This window comes from Wasmannia auropunctata, unplaced genomic scaffold (assembly GCF_000956235.1).
Source record: "Wasmannia auropunctata unplaced genomic scaffold, wasmannia.A_1.0 LD336002.1, whole genome shotgun sequence".
NCBI classification, from domain to species: domain Eukaryota; kingdom Metazoa; phylum Arthropoda; class Insecta; order Hymenoptera; family Formicidae; genus Wasmannia; species Wasmannia auropunctata.
The window spans coordinates 462,849-489,513 of record NW_012026888.1 but is presented as its reverse complement, the minus strand read 5'-3'; the positions used below and the strand labels follow the sequence as shown (position 1 = coordinate 489,513).

General features: G+C 44.2%; 1 protein-coding gene across 1 annotated transcript in view; it reads left to right on the top strand.

Moving 5' to 3' along the window:
- LOC105453151 (semaphorin-1A) overlaps positions 1-26,665 on the top strand; it is a 189,896-nt gene that overhangs the window by 149,652 nt on the left and 13,579 nt on the right. The window contains exons 2-9 of the mRNA XM_011694879.1: positions 14,425-14,521; positions 16,712-17,121; positions 20,731-20,819; positions 22,368-22,509; positions 23,046-23,394; positions 23,734-24,347; positions 24,441-24,651; positions 24,747-25,147. Coding sequence (XP_011693181.1) covers positions 14,425-14,521; positions 16,712-17,121; positions 20,731-20,819; positions 22,368-22,509; positions 23,046-23,394; positions 23,734-24,347; positions 24,441-24,651; positions 24,747-25,026 — 2,192 coding nt within the window. The 3' untranslated portion in view covers positions 25,027-25,147. The remainder of the gene's footprint in view (positions 1-14,424; positions 14,522-16,711; positions 17,122-20,730; positions 20,820-22,367; positions 22,510-23,045; positions 23,395-23,733; positions 24,348-24,440; positions 24,652-24,746; positions 25,148-26,665) is intronic.

Below are 26,665 nucleotides of genomic sequence, written 5' to 3'. Positions count from 1 at the left end.
GTGATTGATAAAGCTATAAACTTGCGTGCAACGAAAAACTACTCGAGAAGTTTGAAGCTGAGATAATCAATGTTGCTGGATTTTTTATGGATTGACTTATAAATATCTCTTTTCTTTTTCCATCCAAATTGTAACTGATGTTTACTTGGTTTAATTCCAAGATATCGATTTGTATAACGCTTAAAAAGAACTCTCTCTTTTTTTCTCCTCTTTGTTTCTTCTAAATTATATATTTTACTATTTTATTAATTTATTTCATGTATACACGTATTAATTTTACAGCGGAGATATTATTAATAATAATTTAATGGAATATACCACAAATCAGCATAGCATTAAACTTACATTAGAGATAATATTAATAATTTAATGGAATATACCACAAATAAGTATAACAAACAAAATCACATGGATAAGAATAATATGTAATTTTGTTGCACGTAAAGAAAGCTTAGCTTAGCTTAATGTCTAATAGGAAAAAGCGTATATAGGAAATTATATTATCTCATAAGCGTCACTCAAGGCTAACATTAACGTTGTTTGGTTTTCGCGATGAGATTGGGAATTCAGTCGCGTACCAGGGTACGCGTAATGTTTAGAGGCCGGCATTGCGAATTTTGTTATATTTGAACGAATCCTCGATGCGTTTGCAATGTGACTCGTGTCGAGTGATCGTTAACCGATAAATATGCAACCCGGTATGTGAATCCCGATCGTGAGTACTCGGAGAGCAAATTGATTGACATTGCAACTTCGTTAAAGGCAATAGCCGAGCGACGCTGACTGTTCCCGATAGATTATTTTAAAAAATAGACATGGAGAGTCGATAAGAGCTGCGCCGACGCATAAAACCACTTTGTTTCGCGTCGACAAATACCGTGCCGTATCTGCACGCGCGCGATGTAAAATTCGTGTCTCACTGACCTGAAAACTACCGGCCGGGTCGGTTTGGTATTGCGTTATGCGTTATCATAACTTCATTCCGCGCGAAAATCAGATTATACCGCGTGTCTGCGATATACCGTTTTCCCGAGATCGATACTCGTATTCTGTTTCGCGTCGAACCGACGTAAACGGGCGGTGCGGTGTGGCCGTTCCATAAAATTTCATCGCTTGTCGATCGCCGAAGTTTTCGCTAATTATGCCGCGGACGCGGCTAATCAGGTTGGCCCGCTCATTTGCCGACGAATTAACTTTGCTAGAAAATTACCGACACGTCCGCTTTGCTACGCGCCTATGCGCACGTTACGCGACGCGGACCTGTAAATTTTACCGTACAATTTCCATAAATTATTACTATGCCGATCGGATTAGCTTGTTGGTTCGTAATCACATTCAGATTTATTCATCGACAGTCTGATACATTTGCTTTGTCAAGTGACGCTTTAAAATCTCGCGTGCAGAATTTTACTCGCGTCCACATTAATCTGACCTTAGTTAGAGGTATTTTTCGCGAATATATAATATGTAATATCGCGCGCACTTGATGAACTAGACATATGATGTATGACTAGCCCTGCTTCGTTACATGCTGTATATTACACATATTATATTATATTGACTTTGGAGTAAATAAAGAGAGGGAAAATTATCTCATTTTAGATTAGAACGTATTTAATAATACATATACATACAAAAACAATATATATATATATATATATATTTACGTTTGTTTAATTACCATTCATCGCACGCTGAAATGACAAACAATTTTATTGAAAAGTTATAGTGATGCCAACAATACAAATGTGTAATACAATGACTATTGCGTTTACTGTTAAATGTGACTCTCCTAGTTTTACTTCGACGTCAAATTAACTTTACATCGCGTCTAATTTTCTTCGAGCGAAACGTAAATTTTTATATTTTATATGATTTATAGAAATTGTGTTAATTTCGAACATGTAACGACTGTCTACTGTCAGGCATTGTTTATTCAATCGATGGGACGATTTCGATTAACTCTGCATTGCTTCTTCTGACGATGAATATTCTCTGTGAATAATATCCGATTAGAATGATTAATTCAACATTTATGTTAATCTGCACTCTGATTGAACGGATATAGTTTCACGATTTTAATGGCTCGCGGCCAATTGTCAATTAATGTAAATCGCGCTCGAAGCTTATCTGCAAAAGGACCCCACATGTGAAAAATCATACTTTAGAATTACGTGCTGTGCGAAAATAAAATTTATTTTTGTTGCAAATGTTTTGGAACTGATAGAAATTATTATATTCATCGCGCGCTGAAATGACAAACAATTTTATCGGAAAATTATAGTGATAGCGGCGATACGAATGTGCAATACAACGACTTGTATTCTCATCGTGCGTTCACCGCTAAATGTGACTGTCCGAGTTTCATTTCGACGTCGAATCGCGAAATCTCACATTAGGCCAACCGTATTTGGCATCAAACGACCGCATTAAGCGTTAAATGCGCGATGAATAACGATCGATGTTACGTAATGACGTAACGTAACATATACTATATTATACCACCGTGTTTCCATGTATTCCAAGTTTTGCAAATTTCGCGGACTCATGTCCGCGGCCGATGATGCAACTGCAGCACCACGGCATTCAGCCGTGTCACAGGCGAAAAGAACGCGAGATTTTTCCTACCACGTAGGTACTTAGACGACAAGGGTGCGGAATTTCTACGGGGGTTGCACCGGTGCCGGACATGCGCGTTACGCTGACGTAACTATTTTTTTTTTACAGCAACCTGAGACACCCCGCAAAATCGGACGAGGGGAGGGGCGGGAGGGGGGGGTGAGGACGCGAAAGCACGGCTGATACAGTAGATGGCTCAATTTGGCTTGGCTCTTTCCGTGAGCTAACACGAGGGAAGTGCAATGCTATGTAACGCGAATGTATCGATGCGAGAAATCCACTTACCTAACTCGATACGCGATTCGGTACCTCAACGTATCGAGTGACGCCCGTGCCGTATACCGTTCGACTTACGCAAGGCTCGCTTCCGCGTCACTCGATATATATATGTACACCGGAGATCCCGATACCAGACTCACTTGATTCATGCAATTGATTTTGTTAGTGCAACGTCAAATCGCACTTGGTCTTTTGATTTTTTAGTTGGTATAAATAAGTATCCTTTTCTGATAATTTATTACAATATAGAATCAATGCAATTTAATTGTTTTGATCTGTAGGCACATCAATTGTAATATAATTTACAGCTGGTTGAAGTTTGGAACGTTCCTGGAGCGATTTTTTAAAAATGATTTGTCACATTTCTAACTTCGCATAGAGTAATTCATAAGTGCCACCAACACAATCCAAAATATTCCGAGCAAATACACGCGTCGAAGGGCACTCTTTTGCTCGATAAACCATTCTCCCGGTTACTTAACAAATTCTAGTTACGCCCAAAAATGAAATGTCCTATTTCTACTTTTGCAATGTTACTTCTAGGTGCCAGACACAAGTAAAAGACATTCCGATCGAATACATGCATTCTTATGCTCGATAAACTACCTTCTCGGTCACTTAAAAAATTCTAGCTACGCCAATGCGCGTATTCGATCGGAATGTTTTTTACTTTGTATCTGGCACTTAGAAGTAACATTGTGCAAAAGTAGAAATGGAACAAATCATTTTTGGCGTAGCTAGAATTTTTTGAGTGACCAAGGTGATTTATCGAGCATAAAGGTGCCTTCCGACACGTGTATTTGATCGAAATATTTTATATTGTGTTTGTGACACTTATGAATTACTCTATGCGAAGCTAGAAATGGGATAAATCATTAAAAAAAAATTGCTCCAGGAACGTTCCAAACTTCAACCAGCTATTTATTATTAAAAATTTGTACACGTCTAAGATCGTCTTGTTTATTGAATAATTAAAACTGAGGTTGGGAATAACAAAATTTATATTTATGTGTTGGCTAGTATGATGTATATACATAAATTGATGAATTTAGTAGTATGCATTACATAATATTTATATAAAAAAGGTATCTGTACTTACATAAGAGATCTTTTTTGTACTGTCGCGATAAAAATTAGAGACCGGCAGAGTTAAGAGTAAAACCGACACGAACAAATAGCTTAAAAAACTGTTTAGTCTCAAAGCGTGGAAGCGTGGCAGCGTTCTGCAATCTCTCGTTCTTTCCCCGGATGCAACGAACGATATATTACACCCGCGCGGTAAATGAATGAGGCAGAAAAAATATTCTCTCGTTTCAGCGCAGCGGCGCAAATGAGACGCCGGCATATTTCACGGCGCGGCGCCGTTAAACAGGGTTATTACACGGAGTGGGGCTTTGAGGAAAGGATCTTGACGTTCCCTCGGATCGCCCCGCACGGTTTACCCGCTGTTTGCGAGTCATTTTTCAACGTGGGACTCCGTTTAAATTTCCGCACTTCCGTTGCTGACCGGCCGGCGCGGCACACTCCACTTTCCACCGCCGGCGCGGCGTTTGTACATTATCCCGGGAAACTTCGTCAGTTATGAATGACGTTCCGCCAAGTTTCCTAAAGACACGGCGAAGAGAGTCGTTCGGAGAAAGAGCGATCATAAAGAAAGAGAGAGAGATGTATAAAGGCTGCCGAGCTAAATAACAGCCGCGAAATAACTTGCCGTTGAAAAACACCCTCTACAAAGAGTCTACGGTAAATAATTTGTTTCCCTTTTCCTCTCTCTTTCTCTCTCTTTGTTTCTTACCTTTTTTTTATCCTCCCCCATTGGAAAATCCAGCTCATTTCTCGTCATTTTCGCGGAATTTAACGCGGAATTGTGCACACGCGATATTAATGCAACGCGTTTTCCGCGCATATATTCCCCGGGAGAGCAATGCGCGCAAGAGAGAGAGAGAGAGAGAGAGAGAGAGAGAGAGAGAGAGCCGGCGGAAACGTATTGAAAAATAAGCGCGCGGTGTAACAAGCAGCGAGCGTTAAATTATTTAGCTTCTACGCGCTTTATTCACCGAGGAGCGATTCTGCCCGCGGATAAATGTATCGAAATCAAATTACGTCATCAATAATGCTCGTGCTCCGCGACTTTATCGCGGAGAGCACGAGCATTTACCTCGGCGAGTGTGTATCCTTGATTACACGCCGAATGCGTTTCTTTCCTAGACTGATACTGACCTAGAATTATTTCGACGCTAACATTTTAATTATTTAAATCGAATCTCGAACTCTGTTTCAAAAATTTTCCAAGCCTGATTCCACGCCGCTATCGATTGATCAGCTTACGATTGAGCAATATTGCATCCCTTTGTATGAATGTAGAGAGAGAAAGGGGGGGGGGCGGAAGGAAGAGAGATTTTGTTTACTCCATTTTCCTGATCTTTTCCCCTCCTTTGTCATCTGCGCGATAACGTTGGCACGGATAACGTTGGCGCGATAAACACCGTGGCTCAACTCGTGGGCCAAGATTCCCCCACTTCCTGTGCTACGCTACACGTTTTTAGATGTTCCCCGGTGGAATACCGCGCGGTAGCGTCTACGTTTCTTCTGGCAATAAACCTTCATCCCCCGTGGCACCGCGCACATCCCCCTTCTCCGGGCTTCCGTAGAACATCGTGTAAACGGGGAAATATAGTTCAAAGTGTAAATCTTATGTATGCGTGAACGCGCGTTGTAACATTCCGTGAGGCAAAATAACGTACTCGTATAAGAAACGTAGACTCTCTTAACATCCTGTGATTCCATTCATGCGGTCTCGGGGAATTAAGACGGAGGAACCTCGAAATGTCCGGAGGAATCGTGATTGCAATCTTGCGCTTTTGATCGATCTCGAACTTTCGACGATCCGCTATTAAATTCCGTTTATTATTTGTTAATAATGATGAAGAAGGGAGGAAGGGGGAAGGTCCTTCTACGACGTTTCTAATCCATAATGTAATTATCCGAGGAAGCTCCGGGATGGTGCTCCAACATTCTGCGTTCGATTGCACCCGAGAGCGGATGGTGCGCGCTCGGTCAATGCACGCGTATCGACGATGCATTCCAATTCCGACGAGAGTAATCTCTTATTGAAAAGATCGACGTGATTACGGTCGCGTGTTTAATTTAGGAACGATTCAGATTGCTTTTGAGATTTGCTCGCCAGTGCGCCGCTGCAGCATCCCCCCTCCCCGTCTTCTCACATTCTTTTTCCGCCGCTCCTCGCTGCATCCGCACACAGGCGTTCCGGGCACGAGACGACGCGGCGCGTTATCGAGCGTATAATTCCCTCGTATAACGCGACGTTATCGGAAACGTTATCTGACTCGGTCGCGATATCGTCACTGCCATTGATGTTCATTCCGTTCATCAGCGATCTGGCAAGAACGTTCGAGGCTCTTATGCGAAAGCTCATCGACAATCGCACTTATTTTGTCCTCCGAGTTATATTATTGTGCTCTTAAAATAAGGGTACCGTCTCTACTCTATTTATGCGAAAAAAAAACAAATATTTAGAAAAGTTATTCCGCGAATATATTTTTTTCTGATAAAAAGAAGGTGGGATCTTTTTTGTAGGTTTCTCTTAAGGTGCCGTATCTTAACTACTGTCAGACAATAGCTGCAGTTCGTCCCCGCAGTTCGTCCGTATTCTTTCCTTCGCCCGTCCCTAGTTTACATCGCTAACGAGAGACACAATCGAGAGATACTTCTGCTCCTCGGATACTTCAGCCCCGGACGTGTCGCGAATCCGTCATTATATCCGCGGATTCGCTCTCGGACAAGGAAATATTATCTCCCCCGTCTGTCTCGCCCAATCGTTCGTTACGCGACTCTCAGAATTCGGGGGCCGGGAAGATACTTTTTCCTTCGTTAGTTTCTCTCGCGCCGCGAATAATTATTTCCGGAGACGTTCGCTATCGATCTCGCTAGTTTCTCGCGAAAAACCTCGAAATTGTATCTCCGTGCTTCATCGCGTCTCCTCGAATTCGCAGTGTTTCTTCAGAGAAATCGTCCGTTTTTTTTTTATGGATTATTCTACAGTGGCGAGTGACTTAGGCGAGATCAATTATATCGTACTTCTACTTTAATTATCGTCTTGAGGAGATTCCGGAGACATTCAAAGATACAACGGATTGTGTCCGTAGTTTGTAAACTTTACACGTAAAATTATTTGAATTGAAACTTAGCTTTGCGCGTAAAAATAATTGAATATATAATTACAAGCGGTGGACTCTTCACTCTTTTCATCTCCGAAGACTTACTTCGTACATTTGTACTAACATTCTTCGTATTGGCTCTATCCGGATTATCTTGTCTCGGAAAATCAGTTTTCAGTCGATTTGAATTTTTCATTTGCTTATTTTTCAGCCGCGCTGTCTCGCGCGCTTTCCGTTTTCCCGTTCCGGCTTTTCTGTTCCGGGAAGCTCTTTTTCTTTCTCTCTCTCTCTCTCTTTCTCTCGTGGGATTATCTCGCCCAAGAAGAAGCCACGTGTTGTCCCAACGAAATTGAAGTGCACCCGGCAGGCTCGGCTAACACGACGTAGACCGCGCGTAAAGGGACATTCGCGCAGCGGTCCGAGAGCAGTAAGAGTTCCACAGGCCGGGTTATTTCTCGCAAAGCTCGCTTCGCCAGGGCGTCCCATCGCGCGCATTTTCCGATGTAAATCGAGACATGTCGAGCATACGTAAAAATCCAGCTTTTAATTTAATAAAGGAACATTTTTCATGTTATTAAAAATGAGACAACGTGCAAAGTTTTTAATGTACACGTCCAGAAAGGGAGCTTACTCTTTATACGTTAAATTAAATTTTAATGAAGAGACTCAGCTTTAACTCTACAATGTGCTTTTTGAACAAAAAGGATGTCGATCGATACTACGTTATCTATTCATCGAAATAAAATTTGCTTCTTTTGTGAATCGGGATCTCTGTTCAATTATTATTATCGCACTAATAATAACGATGATAGCGGCGCCGTGAGTGATGTACTCGAAGCTCGTTTAGCTATAAATTTTTTAAGCTTTTGGCAAGCGAGTCGTCTCGCAAGTAAGATCGTTACGGCGTTCCGGCGAATTGGAGCGAGATCTGTCTGCAATATTTATGCCGCGTCCGACATTTCCGCGGCGCCTGAAACAGTTATAAACCTAATATCCTTAGAGGTGAAACCTCCCCATCCAATTCGAACGAGTTTTCACGACGTTCTCTCGAGCTTGATTCGCGCTCTATACGTGCGCTGGTGGGAGTTTAATCGCGAACGTCCGAAAGTGCGGACTTAAGCCGCGTTTTTTTGCCGGTGTCTAGCTGCAATAAAACGCCGGTAGATAAACTGTAGGTAGCCCGGGGTTGACAGTATCGTTCATTAGTCGCAGTTGAACTCCCGTGTCTCGAAGTCCCGAGTGCTTTCATGTATATGTATGTCTTCTCCCCGTGTATGCGTGCACCGTAACGGGAATCGAACAGGGGAAGCCGTTAAAAAATAATGGCCGGGCTCGAGCTCACCCCGATACCACGGCACCCTAGGCACGTGCGAAAACTTTAATGACTCTCGGTCGCAGGCGCTACGCGCGTCGAAAGGGGCCTCACCACCGTGTGGCGACCGGGCCCCCGCCCGCGTCCACTTGTGTGGCATACCGCGCGAGATAATCCGCACTTCCGAGGGCGAGAAGAGTTGATGGCCGCCAATCGTCGCGATCGCGATTGGCACGCCGCTGAGAGGCCGGAAATTAGGTCTGCCGCATCGTCGCGTGTGGCACACGTGCGTGCGCTGACGTGCGTTCGGGGCAGCACGTGACAGAACGCGACTCTCGTACTGACTGCGTGTCAATAATGCGGTACGTTTCTTAATCAGAGTTGAAATGACACCCACCGCGCAATAATGTCCCCGTTTCTGATACGTATGATATTACGGTAGAACAGCTCGCATATACATAATGCCTTACAGTGGTTCTAGCAAACTAGATTTTTTTCTGTGATCCTCATCCATGCATACCCACTTCAAAAATGTATCTCTCTTAGAATACATATGTACGTAATAAATAATCTAAACCTACGAATTCTCCAGAAAAAAAACTTGTGGGAATATATGTAAAAGTTGATTAGGTATTTATAGAAGACTGAAATAATTATGAGAGTAGTAGAGCGTCGTGAGACAGCATTCTAGAAGTGAGAAAGAAGCAGTCTAACAAGGGACATGTCACAATCGTCTGGAACCGATCTGATTCTTCTTGAAATATGTTGTTAAACAAAAATCTAAGAGACGTATTTTTTATACGTGCAGACTCTCAAGGATGAAACAAGAATTTTTTTTTGAAAAAACGATTCTTCTTTTCCGGAGCAAATTTCGTCGGAATTAAAAGTAGAACAAAAATTTTTAAACAAAAATTTGGTTTGAAGAGTACTTTCAAGTTGTAAAGAAAATTTTGTTTTGTTTTGTTTAACAAAATACCCCCACTACTAAAAGTTTTTTCAAATTTATTATACATGGTTGTATTAAAACAAAATCATTTTTAATTTGGTGAAAAAAAATTTGAAAAACTTGATAAAGAATTATTGTATAAATATTGGAATATTGTATGAACAAATAGAGTCCTTTAAAAAAAAAACAACGATAACGACTTTCGCGAATCTTACAATTTCAAGATTAGAATAATAATCAAGATTGACACACAAAATAAAGAAACCGAATTTTCATTTTATGAATATTTTGCTAAATTTTTATTTAGTTTCAATCTTGCATACTTAAATTCAATTCCACGATTACAAAATAAATTGTAATTTTATGAAGATCATTTGTAATTTTATCGCTTTGTAATTTTATCTACGAATCTTTTCCAATGAGATATGATTATAACATCCGCATATATCTTCCTTACGTTTGTGACGGCTTGTAATCGTCGTTGTGTATCGATAATCCCACGACTTTTCCATCATTAATGGCTACGTCGCGTCGATCCGAATGCAACCGCCAATCTTGAGTACATCAAATTGCCTTGGCCGTCACCCATATCATTTAACCGCGGCGCGTGCACCGTTTCGCGTCAGTCGGATTAACTGACGGAAGATGCGCGGGCGTCCACTGTGATCGACGTCGACACGCAGGAGTGGTCTTAACGCAGGGATGATCGTGCGTTTAATTGCCATTTCACGAGCCGTTCCGTCTTTCTTGATAAGCAATCCGCCCACCAGTCACGGACATTCGCACGCCATCGTTTACCCCCGTGAAACAGCCGGTACCTCTCTCTCCCTTCTCTTTCAGAAAATGTGATAAATATGCCTCTCTTTCTTTCTTCCTCTCTCTCAGTCCGCCGTTGTTCTTGCCTCCTACCTCCTAACGTCTCTCGCACGGCGAAAGCGCTTTCCAGAGAAGTTCGATCTGCGAAGTTTGACGGGCGAGTCGTAACTTTGGACACGTTCAATATTTCCGAATCGCGGCACTTGCCGGGCGGCTCCGAGGAACTTATATATGTGATTTGTAGAGGTGGTTCCGGGGGGAGGGGGAGGGGAAGAGGTCGGACGATATAGACCGGATCGACTTTGGTCAATTTTTTAGCATTCTTCCAGGAACAATCGCAGCTCTGGGGAGCGGTTTCGATTGTATCTCTCAGCTCAATTCCTTGCTGAAATATTGACTCTCCGTTATCGGTTCCATTTGAGGATTGTTATTAAATTCATGAGATGGTATCGTCGCTGTGTATATTTACGAAAAATGCAACCCGGTGTTGGGAAATTCTTGATATGTATGCTTATAAGTATAGAAATAATATTAATATCCGGTAAACAAAAATAATTAAATATTTGTAAGGCGAAGTATCATCATCTCAAAACGATGAATTCTCCCGTCAGTGTACATATCCCGTATGGTACAAGTTTTTGTGCTCCGCTGGCAGCAGCGTGAAAGCCGATACATGTCCGCGGCTTGTATTTTGTATCGGCTTTCACGAATATCAGAGCGCCTCTCTCGTTGCTCGAAACTTGACGTTAACCGCAAATGGCTGGCAGATGCGAAGTTCCACCATTCGTCGACGGGACGGCGGAACAAAAGGTACGACGCAGAAAAGGGCGAGGAACGGGGACGAATTTCCTACGGTAATGGGGCTCGTATTGCGTGTCCTTTCAATCGAAGGTTTTCACTGATCGTATCGAAGAACGACGTTTCTAAAGAGCTAGCTTCTATAGATACTGCGATCTCTGAAAATGTATTGAGAAAAATGTTTAGCATTTTTACAATTCTTTTACACAAAAGTATCTCGAGTAAAATTTATTATTATTACGTATATTATTTATGCATTAATATATTTTAAGCGTCTTAGTTAATATATCAAAAATATGCGAAAGTATTAATATAAATTGATAAATCAAAGATTGGAATGGAAAGTAATCGGGCTGTGATATAAATCGATTATCTGTATAATCATAAAATCACGTTCAATCGCTGACGTTTAATAATATCTCGTCAGGCTGTCTTGCAGATTTGTTTTTGTTGTGGTTAATTATTTATTCGTTAATGCATTTTTCACGAACGGATATGTAGCAAGCCAAGATTATCGAAATAAACTCCGCCTCCGAATCGCCCTTCTTCGGCTACAACCTTGCGCGACACGCGACTGAAATCGAACGGCTAATTTTGGAAAGCGATAACCGAGTGAGCCCCAGAGTTGATGGGAGTTACGGGACACACACCCGGTCCGTTTAATTTCGAAGGCAATCAGAGAAAGAGGATAGGCGGTGGACGCCTCTATCTGGCTATCCGTCGATCCATCGCGCGTCCAGTCCTCCTCTCGCTCTCTTCCTCCGTACACGTCACCCTCACCTCGGTCTCGCCATATCAGTTAGATGTTCATCCATCTGACTTCTTTTCTCTCTCTCTCTCGAACCTTGCCACGGTCAAGCGGCGGCACGAATGTAACGCCCGACAGCGTGACGTTAATTCGTTTCTACGGCAAGACGTATGATGCTTTCGATAATAGCCTGCTTCAGCATTGCATCCGTTCATTGGCAGAGTTTCTGTTACCACTGCTGCTTGTCTATATCTGACCCAAATTGCATGCACTGGATGCGAGGGTGCGCCTCTCTCCGGTCATTGAAATCGATTGGCATCGATGTGTCCGATCGTCGAGTTTGAAAGATTTTAATGTATACCCATTCAGAAAATATGTACGCAGAAAATATATATATATATATACATGCTCGTATTTATATGTCCTATGAAAATATTTACATGTAAATATGTATATGTATATGTATATATATATATACATACATATATATATATATATATATATATATATTTACATGTAAATATTTTCATAGGACATATAAATACGAGCTTGCACGCGTGTAACATGTAGTAGATAACTATTAAAAATGTCAACTACAAATGTTTGTAAAATAACATTCAGAATGGTCGATTGGCTCACTCTGAATATTATTTAACAAACATTTGCGATATATGGTCAGTAGATGAGTTACTTGCAACGTACATATATATATCCATGACTGGAATTACATAAATCAGGTAGAGGGTGGTTCAGTGGTTGACATTGAGTGGCAGTTGAATGTGCAAAGCCCGGAATAATTATCATACGCATTCCAATAAGTGAGGTTCAAATGCGGACGTTTAATTACATTTAAATATGGTGCAATTAGCTAGATTATATATATAGCCATTTGCGTTTGTGTTGCAGCGCTTTTCAAATTATAGTGTAATCGAAGTTCTGTCCCGGTTGGCTGACAAACGATTTTAAATAAATATGCGCAATGATAAAGCTGAATTTTTTTATCACTTTCCGCGATGAAAACTTATGAGTGACTCGCTTCGTAATAATTGATAGCATGTAAATAGAAATATTTCCATTCCCAAAGAGTGAATAGCCAGTTCTGCATGGACCGTTAAATCGTTGTCCTCATTTCTTGTTGCTGTTGCGATTGAATGCACTAAGTGCATCCCTATCTCTGGCCTGAATCACAGACGCCGGATGCACAAGTCCGATCATCTGCATTGAGTGACATCAGGATATGGGATCGTCTGATAATTACTCTTTTAATTATACCGTCTGCTCCCGATCTGCATCGATCGATCGATTACACTGGAATCAGCCGAAAAGAACATTCAATTGATATTTGTTGAATAAATGAGTGTTATCTATCTATATTTGTGTGCAAACAGGAGCATCCCAGATAGATAACTCTGCTGCCGTCGATAATCAAATAATAAATTTAAAAACTTAGAATGGATATAAAAAATTTTGCACTACTTTGGCCACTTTGACTACTCTCTGAATCTGAATTAGTGAAAAATCTCTGTAAAGTCACTGATTGAGTCAGTAGTTATAATCTAATTTAATGCCTTGCATTGCTAATAAATAAGTGAAACAGAGCCGAATCCACTGTGTAATTAGCAAGAACAGCGAAGTCCACTAATTTGTCAATGATTATAGCGATTATTCACTTATTTATTCGTAATTTTTGAGAGTCAATAAAGTTAAATTTCACTGATTACATACTTGGTACTGATGATTTAATGAATAATCATTGATAATCAGTGACTGTGCACTGATTCAGATTAGAGAGTATATTTTTTATGAAATTGAGAGAAAAGCATGTTCAATATATTAAGAAGCATGTTAAACGATTATTCTGTCGTTATTATGACCCATTTATTATTATCGCAAAATATCGTTATTGAGAAACATATTTCTTTTCATGTGTCACATGTGACGCACTAATATTTAATAAGCTCATATTGCAACCTCGCATGCTGCATACGCCGCGCGACGTCAGTGTGGCAATGCAATTTATGCATATGTCCCGAATTGCATGCACCGGATCCGAGATTGCTGCGATCGGCATTGATTGCCCCGAAAATTTCTGCTTATTACACCCGGGGACCCAGTGAGGCGTTCATTAACGTTTCGCTTCGCAGATGTTGAACATGATTATTTCATTGTCCGAAAGAACGTTTTGTGCGGACAGAAGTACGATGTAGGAAATTCAGGATATTCGAACGTGAAATACGACGATGCGGTAGATGCATGTGTCATTGCGCAAATCCTGCAATCACTGTTATCATGTTACGCACGAATTCGGCAGTCGATTTTTAATACACTCGGAAAGCCCGCAAAACAGCTGCTTCTGCCGCGAATTATAGTCAATGGATAATTAATGGGTAATGGAGACGTCTCCTTTTTTTTCAGCCATCTGCTAAAGTTAAGAAAGACTGCTCACAGTTGGTTCGTTAATAATCGATCAGCATTGTTCATCGGGTCCGCGATCAAAAGGAAGCTTATTACGCTTATTAAAGCCGGCTTCCGGTCTTTCGCGGCGGCAGAGAGAGAGAAAGGGGAAGGGCTGGGGGGGGGGGATGGAAAAGACGAGCCGTCGTCGACTGTCACAAAAGAGCAATGTCGATGGCCGTCGACGGCTAATTAGATAGAATAAGGTAATTCCACTTTTCAAGCGATAGAACAAAAACTAATCCGAAACCCTTCCTCTGCTTTTCTTTTCCAGGTGCGGAGGATGTGTTCAGGTTTACGGGAAACGAGACGCACACAGACTACTTTCGGCTGGTGCTCAGGGACGGGAACTATCTTCTGGTCGGCGGAAGGTAAATAGAGGATTCATTTGGAGCTAGTGCTTTAATTAAAGGGCCGCTTCTTCTTCTTCTTCCACTTCTTCTTATTCCTCTTCCTCTTCCGCATCTCTCCCCGCTCGTTCCCCAAGTCTCCTCCAAGGCCCCCTCCCGCCTATCCATCTTCCGACGTATCATTGCGCCGCTGTCTGCACGAGCGCCCGGAGATCGACGGTGTGATCACGAGGTAGATCGAAAATCGTGTAATTCCTTCTATATATTATGTGCAAACTCGTTTTATCGCGTAAATTGAATGCTCGTCCAAGCAGAGTATTTTTTAATCCCCGGCCCGGGCGACTTCTCTTCCCGATCGAAGTCGATCTGGAATTCAGTCGGGGCGCACGTTGCGCGGCGACATTGCGAAAACATTCGCGAAATCTCCGCTTGCCCAAGGGTGCAAATTTTTAATTTTGATCATTAAATTATGGATCGATCGTGAAGTACGTTATTCCGGAATGTATGGTTATTTGGTCACGGAGATAATGATTATTTTAATCGTAGAAATTAATTATGTGTGCATCGCCATGGACTCGTTGGAACATCGTTAAATAATTATGATTTTCCTGTTTGACAATGATACTGCTAATCGTATCACAACCGTACACAACCTTCAAAATGCATTATTAATCGGCATTTGTACACTACTCCAAGTTGTATCATAATTTCAGCCTGTAATATTCATTGTAGGGAAGTATCGGAACAGACATTGTCGCTCCAAACAAATACGCGGGTCTCGAAAAATATCTTTAATATATAATATAACGCGTTGCAAATTATACGTTCTGTTCATTAAAAGCTAGTAAACAATCAGTTTTGTTCAATTTATATAAACAAAAATTATTATAGAGCATTATATTCCGTGATGAGATAATTAATCATGTCAAACACAACAATAGATGTCACATTATCGCGACTGTTGGAGCATATTCAATCGATTATCGACGAACCATGTATGAATTGAATCCGAATCTTTATCGTCCGTAATACTATCAATATCATATAATACTATCAATATATTTCGTAATACTGTTTCCAAATATTAATCTTTATTATAAAATTTTCTACAAGTACACTAAGGGGATAAACATTAACAATGTCGTATTATTAAGATCTGGCAAATACAATGTAAAATAATTGCAGCTGCAAGTCGCAATATATAAATTGTATATGTCTATATAAATGCGGGCTTTGGATTCGTCATTAGGGGACGTATTCAAACGATTTGATTGTGCCTCTCTCGCTACCCTCCCCTCCCCCTCCCGCTCGATCGATTAGCGCGCGTTCTTCCTTTTTTCCTCCCTCCCCCTCTCGGATTCTCGAGCGTGCACGCAGATAAATCTATTCACGTTTCGTGTACGCTGAATGCGCGCCGTTTTCAACGCTGAAATCAGTCGGCAGAAGCGGCGATAATCAGGTCGTACACGGATTAAACGCATTGTGCGTGAATGAACTCTGATATATATCCAGGCTCGTTCGTTATTGATCGGATTACACTAATTGCTCGGCCGATTTGCCGAGCGCCGCTGCCGCCGTCGGTCGCCGTTATCATCACCGCCGCGTGCACATTCCGTCGGATACGGAAATTTGTTTCTTGCTCGTTACGTCAGGCTTATAATACGAGAGTGTGCCTCGCGGATTATTCCGCGGTCGGCAAAATCCGCGATCGCGACGTGGAGTAAGCGCTGCGAGCGCGAAGAGATTCTTCCCCTTTAAAGTGCTTCTAAGCATACGGCGGAGTGCTTAATGAAGAAGAGTTAACGATCGACTGCCGAAACTTTACAAACGCGCCGCTTTCTCGAGCTAAACCCGTGCTAACCAGACAGCCTTGCTCCGCTCCGTTGATGTCTACTTTAGGCATCTAACTTTGCAACTTGGGAAACTCTTTCCTCCATCCAACGTACATTAGAGTCCTTTTACTCCCAGCTTGTTGTAACAATGCGAAAGATACCAGTAACAGTGACCATGTCAGTTTAGAGTTTAAAGATTTTTTTTTGTTTCTTTAGAAAGAGAGAGAATTTCTTTTTGCAGGAGTTTGTTCAGTAGAGATTGCGTTACATTCTCGTCCTAGAAATTCGATTGCACTCCCGGTCAGCTGTAACAGTTTTACTATCCTACATACCGCGGAATCTTCATTTTTAACCGGAGAACCGTATAATCTCGTTTCAGAAATCTCGTGCATAATCTCAGTCTGACCGACCTGACGGAGCAGCAGAGGCTGACCTGGTACTCGACGGAGAACGACGTGAAGATGTGCGTCGTCAAGGGCACGCCCGAGGAGAACTGCCAGAACTACATTCGCATCCTCGTGAAGACCGGGTCGAATAACCTCTTCGTGTGCGCCACCAACGCCTTCAAGCCTATGTGCCGTGATTATACGGTGCACGCGGGCAACTATACGATCGTGAAGGAGAAGGGCGGCCAGGCTAGGTGCCCGTACGACCCGCAGCACAACAGCACCTTCGTCTACGTGGATGGTGAACTCTACACCGGCACGGTCGCCGATTTCGCGGGCATGGACCCGATAATCTATAGGGAGCCGCTGCAGACCGAGCAGTACGACTCGATGAGTCTGAACGGTGAGTGCGAGAAGGCTAAATCCAATCGTCAATTCTCGCGCCCGGGTGATTGATGACGCTTAATGATCGCGTTCTGCTGATTTACATTGAAAGTCGGCGGTTAACTCCGATCGCAACTCGGGATATCAATTTTCATTTTCGCGGCGCGCTTTTGCCATTAATTCGACATCGCGACAAGTGCGGTTTGAAGTCGGTAGTTAATGATCGAAACTCGGAATATTAATTTTCATCGCGGTAAACTGTAGATTATCATTAACGCCGCAAGTTGTAGATTATCAAGCGCGGAGTATCTCTCCGCGAGAATGTACAGATGTTATTTTAAAAAGCATTTAATATAATTTCTGATGTTATTCCGTAATAGTTTTACTCGGAGTTACGAGATGAGATGTTTATTCTGGAAACGCTTGAATTAATTTATAATTTAGTTATTTATCATTCCTAGTTCTATCAAAAGAGTATTGAAAGCGGTTTCTCTGCAAATAGTGATTCTAAGAGTGACGAGATCGGATCGTCGATTTAGACCGAGCTAATTGGATGCGATAGATAGCTTATAACCCGAGATCTGATTAATTCAATCGTTACTTTCTAATTGCGAGGAGTTGTAGCGAAAGACCCGTTATTTGTATCTCTTGAAAGTTTGCGTTTCTGTATCGGCTCTCTCCTCAGTCCCGGCGCCTTGCGAACTCCGCGTTTCTTAACAATAAGACAATAGTCGCATTTATCGGAAGTATCTGCGAAAGTTTACGGAAGAAAGTTACCGGGATTCACATTATCCAGAGAATCGAATAAGAAAAGTTTCAAGGAATGGAGGTGGACTGCGATGATCCGATATTAAATAAAAATGATCAATAAGCCGAATCCCATACGGTAGAAGAAGAGGGAATTCCTTGAATGAACGGGGGGAATTGCATGAAACTTTTCGCGGCCTCGCTTATATTTCACGCGGTTCGCCAGGTTGCCACCGAGGCTATTATCGTTCTCATGCGCAACTTTAATCACGTCGTTTTACCGCGCTTACCAACTTCTGAAATTATCCTATTAATATTCCGGCCCGACATAATTATTGTCCATTATCGACCTCGTTACGCCACCGTCAAACGTGATCTCTCACCGGGCGCGGGGCAACCGCCGGGATAAACACGTGTCTGAATGTTTGAAAATCGCACGGCAGCTCCCGCATAATACACATCCGCGTCCATTAAAGTTCAACTCTGCGAGTTTGATTCAATATTTGCACGCCAAGTTTCGGCCGCGCGCCGGGTCGACTTTGAAAATCCGGTGGGCGCGCGCGCTCGCGCGCCTCCCCCTCCTCCCCCGGGAAAATTATTCGCAGAAATGTCGCGCGATCGTAGCCGCGACCGTGTGCATCCCCCACCTTCCCCCGGTGCTCCTAATCCACACGGTGTAATTCCGGGATTAACCGTGCGTGTACGTGGTTCTCTAAGCTCTCTCCCTCGTCGTACTTGCTCCAAGATTATTCCGCGGATCTTCCGTGCTCGTGTAACGACGCTGCCGCGCCGCGTCCATCGGCTTGAAATTTGCCCCGGAGATTGTAATACGACCCCGTTGCATCGTAATACAGACCTGTCTGTGTGGCGGGAATGCGATATCGCACAGCAGTCGGCCAACTGCTGTGATTTTTAACTGACAAAATGTCGTTATTGTTTAAATCATATCCGACCGAATGGGATTCTATTCCATTCGGTGTCCAGAATTTTTACATGATTTCGTATTTTTTTTTTTTTATTTGGCTACATTCGAAATATTCGAAAATACACCACACCGTTTTTTTTCTCTTCCATTTAACGAAATTTAAACACGATTTTAATTAACGCTGTAGACATAACAGATTTTTATCGCGCTTTTTGAAACGTGTTGATACACGCTATGATTTCCACGGTTATCGATGAGTTCTTTGTTCGCCCAACATTGCCGCTTATATCGTCGTGTATATGGAGCCCCTTTGTGGATTTAATAAATTAAAAACTGATTTTTCTCGGTGTGTTATATACTATGGTGTATTATATGCAACTTCAAAGTACCGTCTTCGTTGTCGTCACGGCGTTAAAATTGATACGTCACTTTGCTCGAGGCGGAGACGGCGGGAGCCTCCACCAGTCCAGCTGGGGTATTTTAATTGAACGGTGTACGAGAGCGCTAATCAAGTTTCTCCACCCGTTGGACAATATTGATTTTCTCTCCGTCCGTCGAAAATTCAATTCCATCCCGCCGCCGCGCCGTCCTATGCCGCTGCTCAGCGTCGGTCGCTCCCCTCGGCAAATCGCGAATCGAAAATCTCCGGACGAATGATTCCCGACGAGGCGCGGAAGACACGGGGACGGACCGTGTCGTCTGAGAGAGGCATTTTTCTCTAATCGGCCGCGGTGGGAGATCGCGGAAGGTGAGATACTCGGGGGAACGTGGGGATGAGAGCGACGGAAGTGTTTCCCTTTCGAGAAAAGGGCCCTGGTCTTCACTGCGAATTTTCTGCGGCACTTTGTCTCGACGGTGGTGCAGTTAAACGCGACGTGGGACGCGAGGTGGAAAGGAAGCGAGGAAGGAAGGAAGGAAGGAAGGAAGGCGAACCGGCGACGACAGATAGAGGGAGAGGGAGAGAGAGAGAGCGAGAGAGAGAGCGAGAGAGAGAGGGGGGGGGGAGCTGGAGGAGAGCTCTCTCGCTAAAGGGGTTGGGTAAAACGAGGAGAATTTATGGGGCGGAGAGCGACGGGTCGTTCGGATATACCTACGTGGCATGGCGAGATTAATATTACTTTATGAATCCTAAGAAGCTTATGAAAACCCTGTCAAGTTAATAAATCGATAAAGTTTTCCCACTTTATCGGGCGGTCGACCGGAACGGCGGAACCGCGACGCAGCGGTAGCGGCGACGCGACGGCAGCGTTTTACCGGGCGACGGCGTTGAAATAACCGAGAGAAAATAAAAGGGCTCCTTACACGTAGCTGGTTTATTGGCGATGAGAGTTGCCTCGAGTGCCCTGCGTATACCTGGCCGCTGCCTTTGATGCCGATGTATCGCTAAACTTTCGCATCCGAGTCGCGAATCTCCGTCTAATTTGATTCTTGTCTATTTGACACTTTCGCATTCTGTCCGGTTTGTTATTTCATCGGTGAGACACGATTATCAACGGCGGAATCGTACGTAATTTTCGAGCGTTAATAATCGGGCCTAACGCGTCGTTTGTCAACGTGAGTGTCTTGATGCACTTAATCGCCGGTAATTACGGCCAATTAATTACCACGTTTGTCGAAATTAATGGCACAATTAAGGGGAACGTTTGTTAGCGTAAATAACTGTACTCTCGGCTGTCTTAACTTTTTGAGCCGCTCAAATTAATGTTCATCGCGCGACGTCGCGAGTGGAAATAGAAGTTTTTAAATAAATCGCGGGGCGAGATTTTCCCCCCTCTACCTATTTTCCGGGTAGGTACTGTACGAGGCGTTGTCTACTTTATTACATACCATCGATTGCGTTCCAGTAGGTGGTTATTACGCTCATTTATTTATAAGGGGAATTTATGGCGCCATTTACTATCGCCGTGCGCGGTGGCAATAGCAGTTAGTAATAATGGCTACATATTCTAATTGCAGCACCGAACTTCGTGAGCTCCATGTCCCAAGGAGACTTCGTCTACTTCTTCTTCAGAGAGACCGCTGTAGAATATATCAATTGCGGCAAGGTAAGGAATCGTCGGCAATTAATCACCCTACACCCACATAGATTTCGAGTGGAAGGAATCGCGCACGTCGTACGCGCATTCGCGTAATTATTGGATCGTCGCAGAACGTAGACATTCGTATTTTGAAAATCTCGAGCGCATAGATTTCGAGTGGAAGGAATCGCGTAATTATTGAATCGTCGCGAAACGCAAATGTATTTCGAAAATCTCGAGCGCGACTCGTGAAACGCGATGTAACGCGTCCGCGCGTTTTGGCGTCCCGACGATAAAAATCGATCGTGCAATTAAGGGAAGCGACACTCGCTTAAACAGCATTATTTCCGCCATTAACTCCCGCCGTGCGTCATTTTCACGCGTAAGATTTAATACCCCGCACCACCCGCTTTCACGGTGCAAATCGAAATTTGCACGATAAAGGCGCTGGCTCGCGTACTACAGAAAAAGTCTCCTGCCACAATATTTTGTTCGGCGCGAATTAGCGCACGGTCAACGGACAACAATGGAGTGGAAGAGTCGCGTCGGATGGGATTAAGTTTCCGCGTCGGGCCCGGATAATACGCGCGAAAGTTTCGCGAAAGTCTCGCGGTTACTCTCCCGCGCGCGGACGTTTTTTAACGGCGAGTAAGGCGATTATGATTTCTTTCTCCCGTCGCGTCGCATTGAAGATCAAGCTTTCAGAAGCCCGTCATTTCCTCTTTCTCTTCGTTACACACACATACATATATATACATATATAGACGAATATCCTCGGGTGTGCCCGCCCGCGGCAGCGAGAGCTTGTGAGCGCATCTCGGACTCATTGCGGACGAAAGCTTAAGTCGAAGCTCGACTTATTGTCAAAGGCGGAGAGCCGGGGCTTTCCGTGCTCTCTGATAATGACGCATAATTTTACGGCGAGCGAAGAGATAAATCCGGCCGCGGAAAAAGTTGGGACGCCGGTATTATGGATAAAGATTGCGGCGCGCGCGGGCAAACCGTCGCGGGAGAAATTTTATGCGACTCGGAATAAATTTATAATCTCAGGCGGGGGGCACAATAAATCATTCCGAGATCTTCGGAATCGCGCGAGCGCGGCGCGTTCCTCCGTTTCCTTCCCGTTTTATATTCGTTTACGTGCTCGAGTACACGCTTGCGAATTCTATTTTAATTACAGGTCACGATAAATTCTCCGCTAAATCACGCGCGCCCGTTTTATCCTCTTTACGCGCGCGCAGTATATATTTCCATAGTGTATTTTTCGTGAATCGCGTTTTTTTCCTGCTGGAAGTACACGGTATACGGTACATTTCGTACAGGCTGCTCCGCGCAGGAAGTTTCGCGCAATCTTTATGCTATACGCTTTGTGCCACCCGGAAACGTGCGTGTCACTTTAATAGCGCGCGTAAAAGCTGAAACTAGATTTCCTCATTCATTCGCCTCGTCCTTTTTCATCGTGACACATTTTTTGGGCAGGAGGGAGGGGGGTAGGGGGTGGGGGAGGGAAATAAAATTTTCTCGCCTTACGCTTTCCACAGTGAAATTTACGGGACGCAATTTTCGCGTTCGCAGGCCGTCTACTCTCGCGTGGCGCGAGTCTGTAAATACGACCGGGGCGGACCGCATCGTTTCCGTAACAGGTGGACGTCCTTCTTGAAGTCGCGTCTCAATTGCTCCGTCACCGGAGACTTTCCATTCTACTTTAACGAGATACGTAAGTAGACGAACGTCGTGTACTCCCGTGGTGAACCACGTGCGAGTTCTTTGATATACCGACCGCTTTCTGAGTGTATTCAACTCACGTCCTGTTTTTTCTTTCATTTTTTTTTCAAAATTCACTCTTCTTTGTGATCGAAGAAATTATATATATTTTCAATTTTTTTAATATATTGCATGACAGACATATAATCTGTATCTCTCATTGGATGTTTTTTTATTTATACAATGTGAACGCGATTTGGTCTTTCTTTGGTCATCCACTTGATGTATTGAAATTGATTTTGCATGAGAAGACTTTTATGTTTTTATAATAATTTGTGAAATCAAGTTTTCCATATCTCGACATTTCAATTGAGATTTTTGTCTTCAAGTTACATAAGGATTATAATTGTAGGCATTAGTGCTTGAATTCGAGCGTTTTGTATCAGTAGAAACGGATATACGAATTTATATAGTAGATACAGAATGAATCATATTGCATCATCGAGGATATACGTTCTCCGAGCGATTTAAGGAATATCTCGATCGCAGAGTCAACGACCGAGCTGATATCGGGCCAGTACGGCGGCACGTCGGCCCAGCTCATTTACGGCACCTTCACGACGCCGGTGAACAGCATAAGCGGCTCGGCGGTGTGCGCGTTCTCGCTGCAGGACATCGCCGACACCTTCGCTGGCAATTTCAAGGAGCAGAGCGCCATGAACTCCAACTGGCTGCCGGTGCAGGACACGAAGGTGCCGGATCCGCGGCCCGGCCAGTGCACCAACGACTCGCGCACACTGCCGGATCTGACGCTCAACTTCATCAACACGCACTCGCTGATGGACGAGTCGGTGCCGAGCTTTTTCGGCCAGCCGATCGTTATACGCACTAGTTTCCAGTAAGTGAAAATCGCTCGAGAGCCGAGAGATTTCGGCCGCGAGCCGAAATCCAAATTGAACGCAAACTGCGCGCGCGCGCGAGCGCGCGGAACCACGCTTTCGGGCTTTCATCGCGCATCGCCGCGTCGCATGTTTTGCATCGATGCGAGCGCGCGGTTTACGTTGCTGTACGCTCGATACGTTGATAGACGGTTTTTATTTTCCCTGCGAATTCTTTTTTTTTTTTTCTACAGCGAAACGCAGCGAGTGAATTATAACATGTAAATTGATCGCTTTGCGTGTTCGCGCATTGACGACACAGAGCGGGAGGCATCGATAACATGGTTCTGACGATCCAGTTACAGATTCACTCAGATCGCCGTGGATCCTCAAGTGAAGACTCCGGGCGGCAAGACCTATGACGTCCTCTTCATCGGCACGGACAACGGCAAGGTGATCAAGGCGGTGAACGCCGAGTCCGCCGATTCTCACCAGAAAGTCAGTCCGGTCGTGATCGAGGAGATACAGGCGTTCCCGCCGACAGTACCGGTTCGCGGCATCAAGGTCGTCCGAGCCTCGCAGGCGGGCGACGGCCTCGAGGACGGCCGATTGGTCGTCATCGCCGACAGTCAGGTGCAGGCGCTGAGACTCCATCGCTGCTACAGCGACAGGATACTGTCGTGCAGCGAGTGCGTGGCCCTGCAAGATCCGTACTGCGCCTGGGACAAGGTGGAGAACAAGTGCAGAGCGTTGGTCGGCCCGGCGGCGACGGACGCCAGCAGGTTCCTGCAGAGCGTCGCGACCGGTCTACACGCGTCTTGCCCGGCGAGCAAGAGCCTTAACAAGGATGCCGGCAGCGTCGGCGCTATTTCCGCCAATCAGAACAAGTTCCCGCAGGACTCCATACCGAATAAGGACAGCCCCGGCGGCGAAATCATTAACATCATGCAGGACGAGGAACAGGACAGCTCAGGTACGTGTAGCTTGTCAACCGGCGTGAACGAATTCGTTATTTGCTTCTTTTACGTTTTCACGTGTTATCGAATTGATATTATGTTATTTGCAGGTCCGGAAGTATCCGCAGCTGACACGCCTCCTCCACAATACTCGGTGGAGACTCTCGTGATGGCCGTGGTAGCGGGTGCGCTGGCCGCGTTGTTCGTCGGCTTCGTAGCCGGTTATTTATGCGGCAGAAAATGCAGGAAAGACGAGGACGACAATCTACCATATCCGGACACGGAGTACGAGTACTTTGAGCAACGCCAAAATGTGAACAGGTAAGATGTTTGCTTCAACGGACGAACGGACTCGGGTGGAAGGAATAATTTTCTCCATTTGCCGCTCTTAGTAATGTCTGCTTATCCACATTTAGCAGGCTGGCGCCTGAGCCGAAGCTGCTACCGCAGGAGGAGGTGACCTACGCGGAGCCCGTGCTGGTTCCGCAACCTCCGAAACTCCAGTCCCCGAAAGGTACCATGAGGAAACCACCGCCAACCCCCACGGAGACCCTCTTTCAATTCCCGGACGGCTACGGTTTCCGCGGGGGTCCCCGCGGCGACAATTTTGGCACCCTTCGCTCCCACCAGGGCGACGCGTATCGTCGCAACGACGGCTTTGCGACCACGCGCAGCGTCAAGAAGGTTTATCTCTGAGAAACGAGCGAGGAGGGGGGTGGCCGTCACCGGAGCCTAGGACGGCCAGCGCGCAATCGCCACAACGCGACGACGGCCAGCAGGAGTAGTCGCGCTGTGACGTCCGGGGGACAGTCAAATCGTGAGCTCGCCGGCCCGAGGGCATTGGAATCGCCCTCGCCATCGTCGAGTGTGTCATCGAGTTCCCCGTCCCCTCCCTCCTCGTCACCCTCGCCCACCCTCGTACCGATCGCCATGAGCGGGCAGCAACCACCGCCGCCACCAACGCCACCCTGCAGTTTCATCTATCGATCATAGTCGTCACCGTTGTCATCGTTGTCGCCATCATCGTCATCGTCATCATCGTCATCGCCGTCGCCATCACGATCGCTATCGTACGTTACTTTCGGTTCGGCGACGCGAGGGGATGAGAGAGAGAGAGAAAGAGCGCGTTCGACAGTCCTAGCGCGTTATACCAAAATGTATAGAGCGACTAATCGAGAGGAGAGTCCAGGCCAGAGATCTCGCAGTACTTCGATGGATGCCGCGATACTTTTCTTTCTTGCCTTCAATCCTGAATCATCTTATTTTGCGCGTGACTTTCGTTTTGACGCTGACTTTGCTTTGGTCGTAATGAAAAATTAGGGTACTAGAGTTTTACGTCGATCGAGTCTAGACGTTATCGTTTGTTTTGCATAAAAGAAAAACGATCGAGGAATTTTCGAAATTGCGAAATCGATTGTCCATCACGAGCATTGGGAAACGTCGAGTCAAGTAGCTGTGCGTAGAGAGCAGTTTGTTTGCAGATCGCGTATCATCGCAGTGTCATAATGTAGCATTTCGTAATCCTCGTAGGAATGACATTCCAGCCACAAGTGTTTCGATGGGCGTTACGATGATCATTAGCTCGTTTTAACCGTGCATATTGAAGAATAAATAAGGCGAACGCAAACATTTTAGCGTAGCGATTGCCGTAGATCTTTAGCACTAATCCACAGAAGAATGAGTATGTAGGATACAGAAAGAGAAAGAGGGATTCTACGATTATCGATGCTCGACAACTGTAAACTCGAGTGAACTTTGGTGATTAGGCTCGATTGACAAAATAGTGCGAAACGTTACGCGATGGTTCGCAAAACAAAATGTCGTAATCTCCACTATTTTATTAATTGACAATTAATATCGAGGTCGGTATATTGTAAAGCTAACACAGCATAGTATTACGACAAGGCTTTTTTCATAAAGTCAATTAAAGGAGACTATCCGCTAACTCGAAACACGCAATTTTTCTAACGTTGTAATATTTAATACGAGTGATTGATAGTGCCATTATAGACCACGTAACACTGCTGCGTGCCTCGAAATTGAAGACGATCACGATGATCGACATTGTTGGCCGAATGTTTATCGCGATTGACCAAACGGATCATACGGAATGCATTTAATTAATTGTACATAATAACGTTTCTATGTCTTTTTATTTTTACATTACATTTTTATCTGTTTCGTCATTTCTTTCGTAATTTTTATTTTACTTTTATTTATATATTTTTTAATATATTACAAATACCTATATTAAATTAAATATATTACAAATGTAGAGTATTTATTTACACCACGTGAGGATTGTTGGATCTGAAGAGAGTTACTCGAGCATGGT